General features: G+C 43.1%; 1 protein-coding gene across 1 annotated transcript in view; it reads right to left on the minus strand.

Annotated features, from left to right (window-relative positions):
- Positions 1-18730, minus strand: part of SLC23A1 (solute carrier family 23 member 1) — a 95258-nt gene that overhangs the window by 1226 nt on the left and 75302 nt on the right. The window contains exons 12-13 of the mRNA XM_063445291.1: positions 12907-13050; positions 9386-9481 (exon numbers count right to left, since the gene is read on the minus strand). Of these exons, the coding sequence (XP_063301361.1) occupies positions 9386-9481; positions 12907-13050 (240 nt within the window). The remainder of the gene's footprint in view (positions 1-9385; positions 9482-12906; positions 13051-18730) is intronic.

Below are 18730 nucleotides of genomic sequence, written 5' to 3' on the forward strand. Positions count from 1 at the left end.
TTGTCACTAGGATACTAGGGGACACAGTGAGACATGTGGACACAGTGAGACACTGGGAGACTAGGGGACTGGGCGACACCAAGGAACACTGAGACACCAGGGAACACTGAGACACCAGGGGACACTGAGAGACATAGGGGCACTTGTGGAAACAGACATGGGGACACTGGGAGACATGGGAACACAGACACTAGGGACACAGAGACGGGGAGACATGGGGACACAGACACTGGGAGACTAGGGGGAACTGGCAGACATGGGGACACTGAGAAACTAGGGACACTGGCTGGGAGGCATGGGGACACTGAGACACTTGGGGACACTGTGAGACATGGGGGCACTTGTGGACATAGACATGGGGGACACTGGGAGACATGGGAACACTGAAAAATGTGGGGGCACTGGGAGACATGGGGAGACTGAGACACTAGGGACACTGGCTGGGAGATATAGGGTCACTGGGAGACATGGGGACACTGAGACACTAGGGACACTGGCTGGGAGACATGTGGACACTGGGAGACAGATATTTGGGGTCACTGGGAGACATGGGGACACTAATACACTAGGGACACTGAAAGACATGGGGACACATACACTGGGAGACTAGGGGACACTGGGAGACGTAGGGACACTGAGACACCAGGGACATTGGCTGGGAGACATTGGGACACTGGGAGACATGGGGACACTGAAAGATTTTGGGACACTGGGAGACATGGGGACACTGATACACTAGGGACACTGGTAGACAGATATTTGGGGACACTGGGAGACATGGGGACAATGAGACTCTAGGGATACTGAGAGACATGGGGACATATACACTAGGGGACACTGGGAGCCGTGGGGACACTGAGACACTAGGGACATTGGCTGGTAGACATGGGGACTCTGGGAGACATGGATACACAGTGTCCCCAAGTGTCTCAGTGTCCCCTAGTGTCTTAGTGTCCCCATGTTTTCCTGCTGCCTTTCCCCCCCATCCTTCACTTCCCTGCCTTTCCCCACATTTTTCACTGGGAGACATGGGGACACTGAGACACTAGGGACACTGGCTGGGAGATATAGGGACACTAGGAGACATGGGGACACTGAGACACTAGGGACACTGACTGGGAGACATGTGGACACTGGGAGGCAGATATTTGCTGATACTGGGAGACATGGGGACAATGAGACTCTAGGGACACTGAGAGACATGGGGACACAGACACAGAGACATGGGGACACAGACACTGGGAGCCATGGGGACACTGAGACACTAGGGACATTGGCTGGGAGACATGGGGACACTGGGAGACATTGAGACACTGTGTCCCTAGTGTCTCCATGCCCCAATGTGTCTCCCAGTTTTCCTATGTTTACAGTGTCCTCTAGTGTCTCAGTGTCCCCAAGTGTCTCAGTGTCCCCTAGTGTCTCAGTGTTCCCATGTTTCCCTGCTGCACCCCCCCATCCCTCACTTCCCTGAGCTGTAGTCTGTCTGCAGACTGGGAGGTGCTGTCTGAACTCTCTGTGCTGTGTAGCTGCTCCCCCGCGGATCAGTGAGTAGAGAGGCAGGGAGGGATATGATGTAACTTCCTATCCCTGCCTCTCTCCACACACAGTGACCCCTACTGGCTGGTCCTGGGATTGCAGAGTAATCTCCATTTATACTAAGAAAAATATCTGCATTTGTATTGCCGTTTTTACTGCAATACCGGCACGGCCAGGCAGTCCCAAATACTGGCTGTGCTGGTAAAATACCAGTCAGGTGGCAAATCCAAGAGTAGTGTGTAAAAAAAAAAAAAAAAAAATTTTTTTTTTAATGGGCCTATTCCATGGGCCTGGGCCTGGAGCTGCAGCTCCATCAGCCCCTATGTTAATCCGGCCCTGCTTGTTGCAGACACAAGGTGACACACAGGTTAAAATGGCAATTAAAGTTAAATTTCCCACACTTGTGGCTTTTTAAATTGCAATAAGTATCTGTGTATAAATAGTCAACGAGTTTGTAAGCTGTCAAGTGGATGCACTGAGCAGACTAGATACTGAGCCATGGGGAGGAGAAAAGAACTGTCAAAAGACCTGCGCAAAGATTGAAAAAGAAAAAAAAAGATATCTAAAGCCTTGAAAATGTCAGTCAGTATTGTCTAATCACTTATTAGGAAGTGGGAAATTTGGGGATCTCTTGATACCAAGGCAAGGGCAGGTAGACCAAGAAAGATTTCAGCCAAAACTACCAGAAGAATTGTTCAGGATACAAAGAAAAACCCACAGGTAACTTCAGGAGAAATGCAGGCTGCTCTGGAAAAAGATGGTGTGATTGTTTTAAGGAGCACAAAATGACGATACTTGAACAAAAATGAGCTGCATGGTCGAGTTGCCAGAAAGAAGCCTTTAATGCGCCAATGCTACAAAAAAAGCCTGGTTACAATATGCCCGACAACACTTTGACATGCCTCACTGCTTCTGGCACACTGTAATTTGGAGGGACGAGACCAAAATAGAGCTTTATGGTCACAACCATAACCACTATGTTTGGAGAGGTGTCAACAAGGCATGCAGTGAAAAGAATACCATTCCCACTGTGAGGCATGGTGGTAACTCATCGATGTTTTGGAGGTGTGTGAGCTCTAAAGGCACGGGGAATCTTGTGAAAATTGATGTCAAGATGATTGCAGCATGTTCTCAGAAAATATTGGCAGGCAATTTGCATTCTTCTGCACGAAGGCTGCACATGACACGCTTTTGGACTTTCCAACATGACAATGACCCTAAGCACAAGGCTAAGTTGACCCTCCAGTGGTTACAGCAGAAAAAGGTGTAAGGTTCTGGAGTGGCCATCACAGTCTCCTGACCTTAATATCATCGAGCCACTCTGGGGAAATCTCAAACCTGCGGTTCATGCAAGACGACCAAAGCTTTTGCATGACCTGGAGGTATTTTGCCAGGACAAATGGGCAGTTAGACCACCTGCAAGAATTAGGAGCCTCATAGACAACTATTACAAAAGACTGCACGCTGTTATTGATGCTAAAGTGGGCAATACACAGTATTAAGAACTAAAGGTATGCAGACTTTTGAACAGGGGTCATTTCATTTTTTTTCTTTATTGCCATGTTTTGTTTTATGATTGTGACATTTTGTTAAAATCTACAGTTGAATATAAATCCCATAAGAAATAAAAGAAATGTGTTTTGCCTGCTTACTCATGTTTTCTATAAAAATGGTACATATATTACCAATTCTCCAAGGGTATTCAAACTTTTGAGCGCAGGTGCAGCTCTTATGAGACAAAGGTATGTGGACCATGCTGCTTCGGTAAATTTTTTGTATATATTACAGTGGTTCTACATTGTACTTAAACTATTTAGGTCAGTGGTTCCCAAACGTTTTAGGTTCAAGGTGCCCTTACAATTTCAATATTTTTCCAAGGCGCTATGTTTGTGCGCTATTTAGTAGAGTGAGTCTAAAATAGACTGTACACTTTCTAAAGATTATTAGTTTTACCCTATTAAGTAAAGGAACACTATAGTATTAGGAATACAGACCTATATTCCTAACGCTGTATTGTTCTTCTCCACATTTAGATTCACGGCTCACAATCTGCCTCCCATGACTTCATGCTGAACCTTCGTCTTTTCATTCAATTCTATGCTTTCATAGAGGAGTATTGATGACAAGAAGTGCATGCTCTATCTTTCTATCTATCTATATATCTATCTATCGCATTTGAGAAGGTTAGCTTTGACTGCCGAGTCTAAATGTTCTCACAGTGGAAACAGGTGTATTTAGCCCTGCAATGGAAACATCACCATATGTACTAAATAGCAGTGTTTTGGTGGGCAGGGCCTGACCTTAATGGCGGATAGTCGCACTTCACAAGAGCTTCTCGCTTGTAGGATATTTAGATCTATATATTTGCCCATTATTGTACCCCGCACAACTCTAACAGTGCCTCTCATGCTCCCCAACCGAAACAGAGTACAGGGACTCGATACAGTGTGGCCTAGTGTATGTATAGAGCGGGAGAGTCTTCTGATCTCCTGATCTGGAGTGCCCGCAGCCCCTGTGTTGTCCCATTAGTGCCCCATTATGCACCCCTCCCCTCTGGACTAGCGGGGGTTATCCCGGGCCAACTCTTTGGAGGCCTTGCTGACTCACCACAACCTGCGGGCCCTCTCTGAAATGGCAGATGCCACGAGATCCACTGTTTCGGCTGTGGAGCAAGCCAACATCATCTCCTGCCTGGACAGAATTTGCAGCACGAGGCACTGGTTCCAATTCCAGTTTGGGCCTCATGTCAACAATGAGAGCATCGCCGCAGAAGGGAGGTGACTGGCCCTGGCTCGCTCCGTGGCATTGATCCCAGGGGACAGAGAGGAAGCCAAGCTGGCCATTAGAGAAAGCCCCATCATGGCAGCGGAACATGCAGCACACTCCATCTGGGCGTGAGGTGGCATGGCGGGATATCTCTGCCAGGCCCCAAGTAAGACCGCAATGAAAGTCTGAGGTGCTGTGGGGAACCCCAAACAAGACAGTAGATCTGACCTGCCTACCTTATATTTACTTTATATTTATAGAGGTGTTCGGATAGTTATAATTTTTGTTCTGTCTTTTTGAGGTGTTAAGGGTCAATGTGTTTAGGGGGGTGACTCTAATATCCAATGTGGGAGGGAGAATGACATGAAGAATATTGTGGTATTGGACATAATATGTTGGTGGTTTAGTGGGACTTGGAGGACACAGTAGTTTTTTGGAGACTTGTGGCTAGTGTGTCCCCATCAACCCAAAAAAGCACATTATAAGTGCTGAAAACTGGTGCCTCCTACACGTCAGGTGCCTGTATGCAGGTGCCTACTCCACCTAACAAGAAATCCAGCTCTGGGTCTAGAACTGTATAAAGTAATGGAATCCAATCTTCACTCAGGGACACAAAAGGCTAAAGTTTCTCCGTAGTGGCATTTCCTTCGGCTCAATCAAAGCTCTCCTCCAACCATATGTCAGCTCACTGGTGTCATTGGTAGCAGGAAATACTAGGGCCTGAAAGAAATACTTCTGGCTTTCTGGTGAAGTAAAATATTATTGTTTTCCAGAATGTGTAGCTGTAATACTAAAGGATTCCTTTTTCCATTGTAGTGTTTGATAAGCCAAGTCTGTAAAACCAAGAAATTACAGTTTGTCATAGTGTACTGCTGGTAAGGTATGTGACAACTGCCAGGTTGCCATTTTGCCACCCACAGTTGGCACCCATCTGGACAATCACATCTCAAGGGGCGTCTGTTGGAGCCAAAACTGCTCACATGATTCTGTATGACCTACTCACTTGAATGGGGTTGCCAATTCTCAAAGTTCCACACTCAGAGTTTGCTAAATAGCCTCTGCATAGTCCTTCAAATTTTTAGTCATGACCCTTTCAGATATGCCACAAATATGAATGTTATAAACTCATATCTGGGTCAAGAGATCATCCACAGAAGCTTCCAATTTTTCGAAGTGATCTGTGACAGCCATTGTGGGAACGCAAGCAGAGGCAGTCTGATCCCAGATGCAGGACCTCTTCCAAGGTTTGTGATCTTATGGTCAGTGCTTTCACTTAAATTTTCATGCCTTCCAGTTCACTGTGGAACATTGCCTTAAATTCTTGGAACAAGGCTCTAATGTTCCCTTTAGTAGAGGATGTAGTGTCATCATATGATTCCAAGGCTTGAATTGGGAGGAAGGAGTTGGGTGACTCTTGGCTTCATAGTTTGAGCTCTCCTTTGAGTAAATTGAGAAAGTAGGCCCTGTCGGCACCATTTTAGAAGGTTCGGTTTGTGGCCTTTGATGAGGTAGATTTTCAAAACTGAGCATTTAAGGAGCCTCCGTTAACGACCTCACACACTTTGGATCAATATTATTTTTGCACAATTGTCTGTAAAGTTTGTTATGTGTGAGATCAACAGCTTCTGATATGCTTAAAGGGATACTATAGTGCATACAAATGCGATCAAAACTGAGATCCAGCTTCCCCACTTCTGAAGAGACCAGGTAAGTCTCAAAAAAGATAGGTTTAACATTAAAGCAAGATTTTACATTTTAAATGCATTTACGTGTCAACACTCCATACACCTTAAAATGACATGGCCCTTAAATAGATTTTGTTGCCCTGTCTCTCTGCACATAGATACTTATAATTGCAGCAATTTACTAAAAATGGCTGAAGCTATAAAACTGTGCTAACCCCCCCCCCCCCCAAAATAAACAAGTTTATAGGGCTCTATATAAAATTCTCTAAAATATAGAGTACCTTAATATAATCACTATTTAAAATAGCAGCACCTTATAAGAATATTAGCTCAAAAAACACTTGTATATCAAAAAACTAAAATTAAAGTGTGCTGTGCCTTTAAAAATGTGACAACAGACTAGTGAACATTTACATTTTATGGCAAGACAGGAAGCTTCATAATTGCTTTACTTTCTTTACTGAATCCTCCCAGCAGCAAAGAAACAGTTAAACAATTGAAAACAAAAACAACCAATCAGAAGACATCTAGACAGTAATATGTGGCTATGAGACTCCTCCCAACCTCTCTTTCTTTGCTGCTTGCCTCCCAGGTGAGTCAATTCTGATTACATTGGCCTTAGTGTTGTATATTTTGTGTACCTCAGTTTTTTTTACCTAACCAATGTTTTAATTGTATTTTTTGGTCTTAAATATTATTACATCTTTATTTATACTTCATTCTATAGATTCTACGCTCAGGGTGGACCTCCTGTTGGCCCACAGGGTTTTTTCTTTCACTCCCACTGGCCATTTTATCCTGTTACACTCAGCTCTAATTATTCCCCTCCCTTTCGGTTCAGGATTTTTTGTTGACCGTAATCTAATGGCAGCGTTTTTCTCATCTTCCCAACACTCTACCAATCGGGCCCCACCGCAGCGAGAATTGCGCGGCCTACCTGGCTGTTTTTCCTGTGTTGTTTCCTGTGACGCAAGCGGCTTCCGCCTACTTTAGTGGCCCTCGGTGCTGGATAAATCTCTGTCTTGGCCCCTCCTTCCACGACATCGGGGTCCTAATGCACATTAGAGCATTTGGCCAGACCCATAGGAAAGCATTGTAAAATGTTTGTCAGGCTTATTAATATTTTCTTACTCAAAATTCATATCTCCGTCTATAGCAACACTGGACCAAATTCATCTTGTAATTATAAATATTAAACTGAGGTATTTTGCCCACTGTATCTGTTATTTCTCATGGAGTACTGGAATTATTGTGTGCACTTAGCACAGTAAAAATTTGATTGATAATAAATACTAACATTTTAAAAATCTACACATTTTGTGCTGCAAATCTAAAAGGATATATGCATCTTCCTGCTGTGTCCAAACTAGGCAGTACCTGACATCAATAAACCTGACAGCCAGCAAAGCTTGCGGAAGGCCCCATCGGTATTTGATTCCTGCGGCTTGCAAGCGTTTAATGGGGCAAGCTCCAGGTAAGTTTTGCCTGTCTGAGATTCTCGTGGAAAGAGAGTCTTGAATCCTCAAACACCAGCAGTTGTTTCGCACGGACCGCAGCCGTTACAGCTCGATTGTCAAAGAGAAGTTGAAATCTTACCACAATGTCCCTGGGGGATGCATTTGTAAATCTAGGTTGAGCATCCCACCATGAACACTCCTTCCAAGTGTATTGCTTTTACTTGCATTGAAGGAAACAGCATGAAGAGCAATATTCTGACATATTGTGGCAGTTCAGCAGCCTCTACAGAACCTGCAGCAGCTCGGATTTTCAGATGGCATTGTCTCAGTTTATCTTCCAATACTGCTATATGGCTAGCAAGGGTTTCATGTGACTGTAAATATTGCTGGGTAAGTAGAGAGTTAATTATATGATCTTGGTCAAGATCCGGAAAGTCTTCTTCTACTGGCCTTATCCGACCCGTTACAGTGTGAACCTCCTGTCGCACCACTGCCTGCTACATCAGCCTGGAATAGCTTACAGCTATCCTACAGGGGGCCTTTAATGTCGGCCTTGGTCGTCAGGTTTTCATCCTCCCCTTATGAAATAGGGATTTCATCTGCCCCTGTAACAGAGACTGGGTCAGGGCTGTCCAAGTCTTGATACTTTGATGAATTAGAAGGTGATCTGTAAGGAGCCGCCATTTTATGCCTTTGCTAGGGAGTCCCTAATATCTTTGGATCTCTGTTTTTTGTCAGGCCAAGACTTGTGGGTTATTTTTCCCATTATTGTCGATAGTCTGCTCTATCAAAAAAGAGTAATATTGAGCTTTTTTTCTGGCCAAAAGCAGCACATAGTGGATGTAAAGCATTCAGTGAGTGCCTCTTAACACAATGGCTTCTAGCTCTGCCCTAAAATGTTTATTTTTTTAAAATGTATTTCTTTTGCATGTCATTGCGTACATCATTTATTGTGGGTATACCATCTTTGGGGGTATCTTAGCAAATTATGAGCCCAGGTTATGAATTCAAACATTTCTCCTCTGTTTTTTTTTTGGTTTTTTTTTTTCAAATTCTGCAGATATTAATGGTATTTTTATTCTGCTGCAATAATGTCAACACATTTAAATTGAGTACTGTTTTTCTCAAAAGGGTTTTCATCTACAGTGGAAAGTATAGTACTGTCATATTCTAGTGCCTCGTTTCCACTGAGCGGATCGGTTCGGGTTGGTACAGTTCGGAAGGTTTAGAATGGACCAGCCCATTCTGGTGAGCGTTTCCACTGCAAGTCAGACTTTCAGAGAAGACAATAATTACCTGTTATTGCTATCACCGCAATAACTGTAAATTTGTGAATGATTTATGTTTGGGTTAGTATGTAATTGAAGTGACAAGTCAATTTATTCCCCATGTTGTTTAGTTTCTAAAAAGATATGCTTTATCTATCATATCTTACCCCATACTATCCTAAAGTGCAAGGTGCACTTTGGTTTCTGACATCTCATGCATTTATTCATAAAATTGGGACAATTTTTGTAAGATTGGCTATTTAAAATGGTATGTTATAAGAAGTTATCAGGAGATTATATCATGTAGCCTAGCATAAATATATTTATAAACCAGGGAAAGTATTAATTTCTATGTATTTTGCTATATGCTGTATATCAAATCTCAAAATATGATATAGATTAGTGCAGGGTGCTTTCATTTGAGTAGGTAATTTTTCTCTTACCAAGTGTGTGTGTGAAGAAATCTGTTTTTTAAGGAAGACCAGATAAGTAACCTGATCCTGTACGACAGCCTATACAATTTTTTCTTTAAGTATAAAACATGTAATTATTACCTGTGCAATCGCCCATTCATGTTAAACAGGTTTTAGAAATGAATTATGCATCATCATTCAATAAAATATTTTCTTTTTGTATTATATATTGTTTTGCAAAATACAAACTGTTTATATACCTGGTAGAGTATTGTCCAGAAAAAATGCAATGCAGCCACCTACAAACATTTCTGTTGTTAAAAGCACAGTCAATATTTGATCCATTTCTGTTATCCCTATAAAAGCAAATTATTATTAAGTTAAATAATAGGTAAGGCAGAAAGTACCGGTAACAACGATATGGATTGACATTTATAGCAATAATCCTGCTAATCAAAATAAGTTGTATGACTTTCTTCCCTTTCCTAGCGTTAAACAGTTGCACTTGTTTGTAACTTATTGTGTGTATGTATATATATATATATATATATATATATATATATATATAAACCACAGAAAAGAGGTGCACTCATAGGTCTTTATCCAGCGTGTTTATTCAAACAATCTCTGTGATCAATGTTTCAACCCTGGCGGGCCTTTTTCAAGATCAACAAGCAAGTGTACATACACAAATATATAAGGATAAGTTAATTAAACTAACCAAACAGCAGTGTCTCATGAACCTGAAAGCATTCAGACCCGGAAGTAAACCAGCAACCCATGTGACATGTAGGCGTGTGTGTTCGAATGTTGTCTTTGCTAAGCAGCCGAGTAATTAACACAATCGGCAGACATTCTGCTTGTGGGGCTGCATGTGTGGGGGTGGTTGCTTGTGATGTTGCATTTGTGAGGGTAGGCTACTCCTGGTGTTGCTTGTTTCTGAGGATGCTGCTTGTTGGGTTGTGTGTCACAGTCACGCACTCATGCACATATAGATTTATTTACAGACACACACAGAGTGAGAGTCCCATATTTACAGGTATAAACATAAAGGCACACACACATGCAAACATACACTCCTAGATAGACACTCAAAGTCATACATGCACTCAAAGATACACACATATGGACAGACACACACTCACAGATACACACAGGCAAACAATCACAGATATACAGGTACACACAAACATATGCACATTCATAGTCATACATGCACACACAATCACACATACGTGAGGAGGATAAGGTTAGAGGAAAACTTGTGCTTTACAATAGGAAAGACGATTAATTTTAAAACCTCATCCTCTAATAGCACACCCCAGCCCAGAATTGTTCCAGCCACAAAGGATCCTATTTTGCATCCCTGTCCCATGTTACCCCTCTTCATAATATGTCAACTCCATGTAAAGTAAACTTAACAGTTCCCTACCTAAAGCTGTACATATTTGGAGTCTCAACTCCATGCCGTCCTGGTGATGCTGATGTTGCAACCAGGTCCTTAGTGGGAGGACTTCATGGCCTCAGTGCTCAGCAAAGGCTCCCTCCTGGCTAGAGACCAGAAGGGGGAATTTTAAGGGGTCAGCACTCAGCCAGAGGGCATATTCCACTGGCAGTCCACTAGGGAAATCGCTGGACTACCAGAGCCCCGCCTACTCCCCCCCTCATTACACAAATGTAAGCAGGAGCACCTAAAAAAATAATCCATGTGTGGGGAAGCTGAAATGGGAAATACAGCCTTCTCACATACAATCTACCCAAAACAGTTAAACTGTCACATCACCACTTTCCCCCACACAGTCACCATATCACATCACTCCTCGCCGCCACACAATCAGTCACCCTGTCACATCACCCCCACACACAATAACCCTGTCACAGTCACCCCCAAACTATTCCCTCACACAGTCACCATGTCACAATCAAACCCCACACTATCCACTCACAGTGGAAAAGCTATGTGCTATTACTTTTTATCTCTAATTAGTACATAATCCCACAATCAAGGTATCTCTTACTTACTTTCAACTCTCTTCTTTGCCCTGTCATTGCCACCCTCCTAAATAAACCTTTTAGCGAATAGTTTTGCATGCCATTTTACTGACAAGATTAACCAGTTAATCAAAGAATTCTACCCCTTCATTCCTCTCTCCCTCAACCTCACTTTGACCCTGCCTTTTCAGCAATTTAGGCCTTCTCCCCAACTACTGAACTCCTTTCCTCTCACCACACCACTTGTCAGATTGATCCCATTTCATCTCACTTTATCAGATCTCTCTCCCCTTGCCTTGTGCTTATCCATCTGTTATGCATTCTTGACTCCAACTGTCTACTCAATCTTCTTCAATCTGGTTTTCCCCCTTCAGTCTACTGAGACTGCTCTGATTAAAGTAACTAATGATCTAATGATGGCTAAATCCATGGTCCACTACTCCATACCAATTCTTCTAGACTTCTCTGCTGCCTTTGACACTGTTGATCATGTTATCCATCTTAAAGCTCTTCAATCCCTCGGTCTTTGTGACATTGTCGTCACCTCATGCACTGTCTCCTTGTCTAATAACACCTCGCCTCCTCATCCTATCTAAATTGGAGTCCCCCAAGGCTCTGTTTTTGGCCCCCTTTTGTTTTTTCTTTATACGACCTTTCTTGACAAACTTTAATTATTTTCTTTCCTGTTTGTAGAACTTCTCGCGAACAGCTTCATTCCTTTGGAATACACTGCCTACTCCCTTCAGGCTTTCCACTAATATTGAATCATTTATAAAGTCCCTCATCTCTACAGAATAGCTTATGGGTGGGAGAGGGGGTTGTGTGTGTTCAGGTGAGGATGACTGTGGGGTCTTGGTGGGAGACAGGCTTATTGGGTAATGTAACAGGGTGAGGGTTGAGTTTGGCAGGGTGAAGTGTGTGAGTGGTTGTGACTGTGACAAAAGTTGGGGTATTGAGGGTAGGTGAGTGTGACAAAGTTGGGGATGAATATCTATGGCAGGGTGAGTAAGGGAGTGACAGTTGTGGGGGCTCAGTGAAATTATGTGGGAGGTTGTCCACCCTTTGATGCCTTTTTTATGTATTCCATTATTCGTGCTTTATTCCTGGGCAGGAACGGTAGCACAAAAGCATCCTCAGTGGGAGGACCCCCTGGTGGTCAAGTCGGTTCCTTGTGTGGCCCCATGCCTTCCATTTCAATGCTCTGTGAGGAAGTCAGAACATAGACTGGGAAACCCAGCACATGTGCTCTGACTCCCTCTAGAGGGCCAGAATCTCGAGGGTCTGCAGATAGAAAACGGACCACCAGCGGATCTTCAAAAAAATGGAGACACTTATAGGGAGCACTGACTAGAAAGAGGAACAGTGACATGGAAGAAAGAGGACAGTGACAAGGCATCAGTTACAGCAGCAGGTAGATAGGCAATCTCATTGGAAAGGGGACAGTGACATTTAGAGAAAAGTAGCAGTGAAATGTCACTGAGCCCATTCCTCTAAGTCACTTTTGATGTGGATGAATGGGATCACAGTGACCTTGGACAGTTCAATACAAAATCTACATTTTAAACACAACTATGCATTCACACACACACAAATCCCTGCATTCACGCACACACACTTATCCTTCCTCCACATACATTAATGCATTTACACATCAAACACACATTGTCTCTCCATGCAGTAATAATATATGAATCTAAATTCTTGTCACATACATTTTTAGTAGAAAATAACTTTAGGTCTTGAGTGGTAGGTTAGGATTGTAAATTTTAGCACTCGTAAAAATTCTTACCTGTTTTTATATAGTTAGGGTGTGAGTCTAAGAAGTTTGGTAATGCTAATCCAAAAAACAGGGAAAAACCCAACACAAACAAATTTCGAGAAGAATTCATGTCAACAAACTGAAGATTAGAGAGGCCAATAGCTGTTATCATGCCTGAAAATAAATAAAAATAATATATTGTATTCAAAATTCCTCAAATTGTCACATTATAATAAATTTAACAAATACAAAATTTACACCATAATATTTTTGCAAATACTTTGATAAATGTATTACAATGCTTATTTGTGTTGTAGATAAACTTACACGCATTTAGAAAAGCAAAATATTATCCTCTCCTTTGTTTTTCACTTAACCCAAAATTGGCACAATTTAGCTGTAAGAGTAGACTGAAAAAATGTATTTACAGAGTATGGTTAGTACGGGGTCTCTCTGGGCACTTGCAGCTGCATCTCTTGCACCCAGTCTATTCCTGCAGGAGAATCTGGATTTTTTTCTCTGCATGGAGAAAACCAGGGTCATGCAGAACTGCTTTCATTGACTGAGAATGTTAGTAGAGCACTCTCAGCCCATAAGCGTGATGTGGCATCCGCTGTGTTTTATCCTATAGAGATATCTATAGAATAACAACTAAAGGGTTGTAGTAGTTATGGTGCATGGAATGTTCCTTTAAAACCTATGTTCTCCAGCTGTAAACCAGTTTGGGAGATAGACATGGCTCCCCAAATTGGACTGCATTTAACAGTGCACCAGCCTGGGTGCCTGTTAAGAATAGAACAACTTTACTGTAATTGTTCCCTCAAAAGGCAGTTGTGGAACTAGGATGGTGTGGTTAAATATTACTTCCTCCTGGCACACAGAGAATAGGAGAAAGTAGAGACAGTGACTTGCAGCTAGTTGCCACTAGAACCTGATCAAGTCAGCCTTTTGCAACCAAAAGGTATGGGAAAAAAGGGGGGTTAAAATATGTTTTTATTGATTTATTTAAGCTTGTGTTAGTGTATGCAGGATGTGAGTCAGAGTAAGTTTATCTATGTGTATCTGTGTGTCATTGCGTACGTGTCATTATCTGGATAATTTTGTTTTTGTATGTGTATTAATGCCAGATTAGGCCTGGTAATGTGCATGTCTTGCTGTATATCTGTGTTTGTGTCTTGCAATGTATGTCTGTGTTAGTCTGTGATGCATGTCTCTTTGTTTTGGAATGTAAATGTGTAGCTTAGAATGTGTATCTGTGTTTCTGTGTCTGACAGCATATTCATATATGCATATGTCTAGAAATGTGTATGTAGGTTTTGTTTCTGGGAATGTGTGCCAGAGGATCCTAGCAACATGATTTTGTAAGAGGTGATTTCTGATGCTAGCACTGTCCTTGACTAGAAGCTCATCAGTCACCCTCCTCTGCATTGGTCCTAAACACATTTAGCTTATGTCCTCATTAATACCTTGAGACAATTAAATAAAAGAAAAGGCTATATAACTAAATAATTTGTTATCTCACACTTTGCCAATAATGCTTAACAATTGGGGCAGGATTGGTCTGTTTCAAAAGTTTGTTTCAATTCAGGAAGCCCTCTAGTGGCTGTCTGGTAGACAGCCACTGCGGGCAGACTTAGAGTTGCAATGTTAACATTGTAGTTTCTATGAAACTAGTGCAAAAGGGATAGTGCACGCATGGAATAGGGATAGGGAGGGATTCGGAGACACAGACTGGATGTATCTACAACAATGGGGCACTGACGGGGGGGGTCAAACAACTCCGCACACTTATACCGGCAGGCAAAATTTCTGCCTTACAGAGATTCAGATACCATCAGATTAAGTGCTACTACCACACACTCCCAGGAAAACACCTCATACACAGGGAACAGACAACCTTCGAAAGATTGTGTACCAACAGGGAGCGACTCCTGAGGGAAATCACAACCCTATATGCCTTGCTGCTTACGTCCACACCAAGGGCACCCCAAAAATATATGACCCGCTGGACACAGACACATCGGTCACTGAGAGTCAATGGGAAAAAAAATCCACACACTGGCACATCAAGGCACGGTAAGTACAAAAACGGAACTACAAACTTATCACTAACTGGTACAGAACCCCCTAGATTAAGCCATATGAACATCGACACAGCCGATACATGCTGGAGTTGTGGAATGGATGTTGGAACAACCTTACACATCTGGTGGACTTGCGCCAAGATTGAGCTCTACTGGTGATAGATACACTAAACAATTAAGGAAATCATGGATACGGATTTGCCGCTTCAGCCTCCACCAATGCTGATGCACCACACCAAACTCCCAATGGCAGTATACAAATGCTCACTTACACGACATCTCGTTGCAAAATCTCTCATCCTGATACGTTGGGGCACCACTGACACCCCAACGCTACAGAATTGGACAAGGTAGAGGACATATATAGGATGGAGACTGTCACGGTGCAGAGAGTTTGTACCGATGCGGTCGCACCTGATCAGTGCGACTGCACCAATACAGATAAAAGTAAGTCCTTGATCGGCGTGGCCACACATGAGCAGGGCGGTCGCGCCGAAAATCAAAAGCTTAACTTACCTGGATCAGGGTGGAGTGCCGGCTGGTGCAGCAGTCTAAGTAATTCCGGCCGATGCGGTCCCATGCTTCCGCACTGCCCACATTAAAGATGGCACCAGCGTGCGTGTGACGTCACGATATCGACGCACACGCACGTTTTGGGGTCAAAGGCCATGTACTAACCAATCACAGCACTGACAGGCATATTTAAATCCTGTAATGCCTCGTCTCAGTGCCCTGTCATGGCTTCCACTTGTTGGTTGTCAGATAGCGCGTTCTTGGTATATTTTCTGGTTATGGACTTTGGCTATTGTTTTGGACTTTCCCTACTTCTGGTATCCGGACCCTTGGCTAGTATTTTCGTATTGTCTCATTCTGTATTCCCGACTTTGGCTTGTTATTTGACCATTCTCTTTTACGTTAAGTCCGGCCATTCTAAGGTCCGGTATATGTTGTTTGTGTTAATATAGTTTTGCGTGTTGGGTCACACAGTAATCGTGACATTACGACAGGGACATGGACCCTGCAGAATTGTGTCAACACATGTTGGTTTGCAAGAGGAGACTGGAGGAAAATGACCACCGCATGGATCAGTTTGACCAGGGCTTCCAAACACACCCAGCCCGTACAACATCTTCAGCCCGATGATCTATCGTCAGTTCCTACCCCTCCTGTTGTGAGTATTCCTGTTGTGTATAAGGCTCCTTCGATATCCTTACACCTCCTCCTCATTTTGGAGGCGATACTCAGGAGTGTAGTGGATTTCTTAATCAAATAGAATATAACTTTGAGGCATCTCCTGGATCATTACCTTCTGATAGATCCAAAATAGGTTATCTAATGAACCAATTGACAGATAAGGCCCTACCATGGGCCAATCCTCTATGGGAGAGCAATAAATCTATAGCTTATGACTATAAAGAATTCCTTGCTGAGTTTAAACTGACATTTGAGCCAAGAGAAAACAGCTGCCAAAGCATTAATGCGTATTAAACAAGGCAATAGGTCTGTTGCAGAGTACGCCATTGAATTTCATACCCTTGCTTCAGAGGTCGACTGGACTAAAGACTGTTTAATCATGGCCTTTTTCAAAGGTCTGTCTGATGCAATACTTGGTGAGACTGCTGCTAAAGAATTAATAGAAAAACTTAATGAGTACATCACTTACATGATGCATATTGATAACCGTCTAAGAGATAGACAGAACCAGAAATAGAACTAGACGACTTATCTATTGCCTCCATTTCTCCACTCCTATTTAACCTGCTCCATCTCCCCCTTCTGAACCTGAACCCATGCATTTAGGGGGGATGAGAATATCAGAGGCTGAAAAACTATATGGAAGAAACAAAGGAATCTATTTATATTGTGGAAAAAAGGGTAATTTGAGAATAGCTTGTCCAATTCGGCCGGAAAGCTTGCTCACCTAAGAACTGTCTGGGGACTGGCCTTAGGTGTGATGTATATGTCCCCTGGTATGCCTCATAATAGGTTTATGGTTTCTGTTTTTGCCCAATGCAATAATGTCAAATTCACGTGTGGTGCTTTGGTTGATTCTGATGCAGCTGAAAACTTTATAGACCAACTGTTTGTTACCAACCATGCAGTGACGCTCAAAGAAAGAACCACACCTTTGGCCGTTAAGGCCATAGATGGTAGACCACTATCCCAACCTTTGATCACACAGGAAACCTTACTGTAGCGGAGCCCTAGTCCTAGCAGGAACCCTCCTCCGCTGGTACTCCAGAACAAGTAGAATATTCCAAGGAAACAGCCAAATACAGGTAAACAGAATTCCCCACCACCTCGCCAACAACTGGACGACACTCAGCTCTGGGGGTATAACTGATTTTAATGGAGTCACAGCTGTCCTTTTATGAGAATCCCCATGCAAGGGGTTTCCAGATACAAATTCCAGGGGCATTCCCCACTGGACCTGAGAGTAGACTGAAGCAAAGTACACAATATAATTACATTACCTCTCAGGTCCAGGACATGTAAAATCTTTAACACCCCAAAATATGCATTTCCCCATAAGGTACCCCCCTCAAGTACTATATCCCCAGATAGCCTGGGTCTGAGCACCCAAGATATCCGAAAAGCGCTCAGTTCTCACGAACGCAGCCAAAACGCCACCAGGGTAAATAAGGTTCCATGAAAGTAGGCTGTGCGGTCGGTCTCTTTCGGGAGTACAAAATACATAGAAAATAGTATAACAACGGTTTGTATGTCTGTTCGTATAAATATCTGGTCCGGAAGGTTGCTTCCCCTGAGTGCCGTTCTGTTTGCATGATTTTCCACGAATGAAAAAAAAGGTGGAAGTCCCAGCGGCGTTTGCGCAGTCAAGTGGCCGATTTTTAGTTCCATACACTCAAAGACCAAACACCGCTGTCTCGGTTCATGTTCCAAGATAGCCGCCTCCACGTGTTCGCACATACGAACAGCGGCCACCCAGCTGAACGCTTGGAATGTTCATTTAGTTGCGGTTTGTGGAGGTGTGAACGGTTTTATTGGTGTTAATGAGCTGCACACTCTACATCTGGGTGGCCTGCCTTTCGCAAGCCCCAAACATAAGGGACAACAGGGAGGGGGGAAAACCAGCACGGACACCCCAGAGCAAGCATAAGTGTACTGTAGCAAGGTCCATTACGCTACACTTACCTCTTACCTTAACGGTAGGGGCTTTACCCAAGGAACGTATCACCTTCCAAGTTATTCCATCTCCTTCTTGTCCCATAATACTTGGTTTTCCATGGCTTTTAAAGCACAATCCGCGTATTGATTGGGTTAAGGGTGAGATTCTAGAATGGAATAGTGAATGTAGACTTAAGTGTATTCAACCCGTTTCTAAGAGCTTGGGCATGGTTAATGTGCCTTCTACTGCTCCTCTTTCTACGTAGCTTCCTGTCACCTATTTGGAGGTTAAAGAACTGTTTAACAAAGTACACACTGATGTCTTACCTCCTCACAGGTCTTACGATTGCTCCATTGTTTTGCTTCCAGGTACTATAGCCCATAAGGGGGGGTGTTCACACCTTATCCCCTCAAGAAGGCAATATTATGGAGGAATATATAAACGAGTCCTTGTCTAAAGGTCACATACATAGATCTTCTTCTGCAGCGGTGCTGGTTTCTTCTTTGTATCTAAAAAATAAGGAGATCTACGTCCCTGTATCGACGATAGGGCATTAAATAAGATCACTGGGTACACTACGACACCCTCACCCCCCCACCCCCCTGCCGACACACTGCGGACCACTTAGAGAACGACTATC

The sequence above is a fragment of the Pelobates fuscus genome, chromosome 3 (assembly GCF_036172605.1).
Source record: "Pelobates fuscus isolate aPelFus1 chromosome 3, aPelFus1.pri, whole genome shotgun sequence".
NCBI lineage: Eukaryota > Metazoa > Chordata > Amphibia > Anura > Pelobatidae > Pelobates > Pelobates fuscus.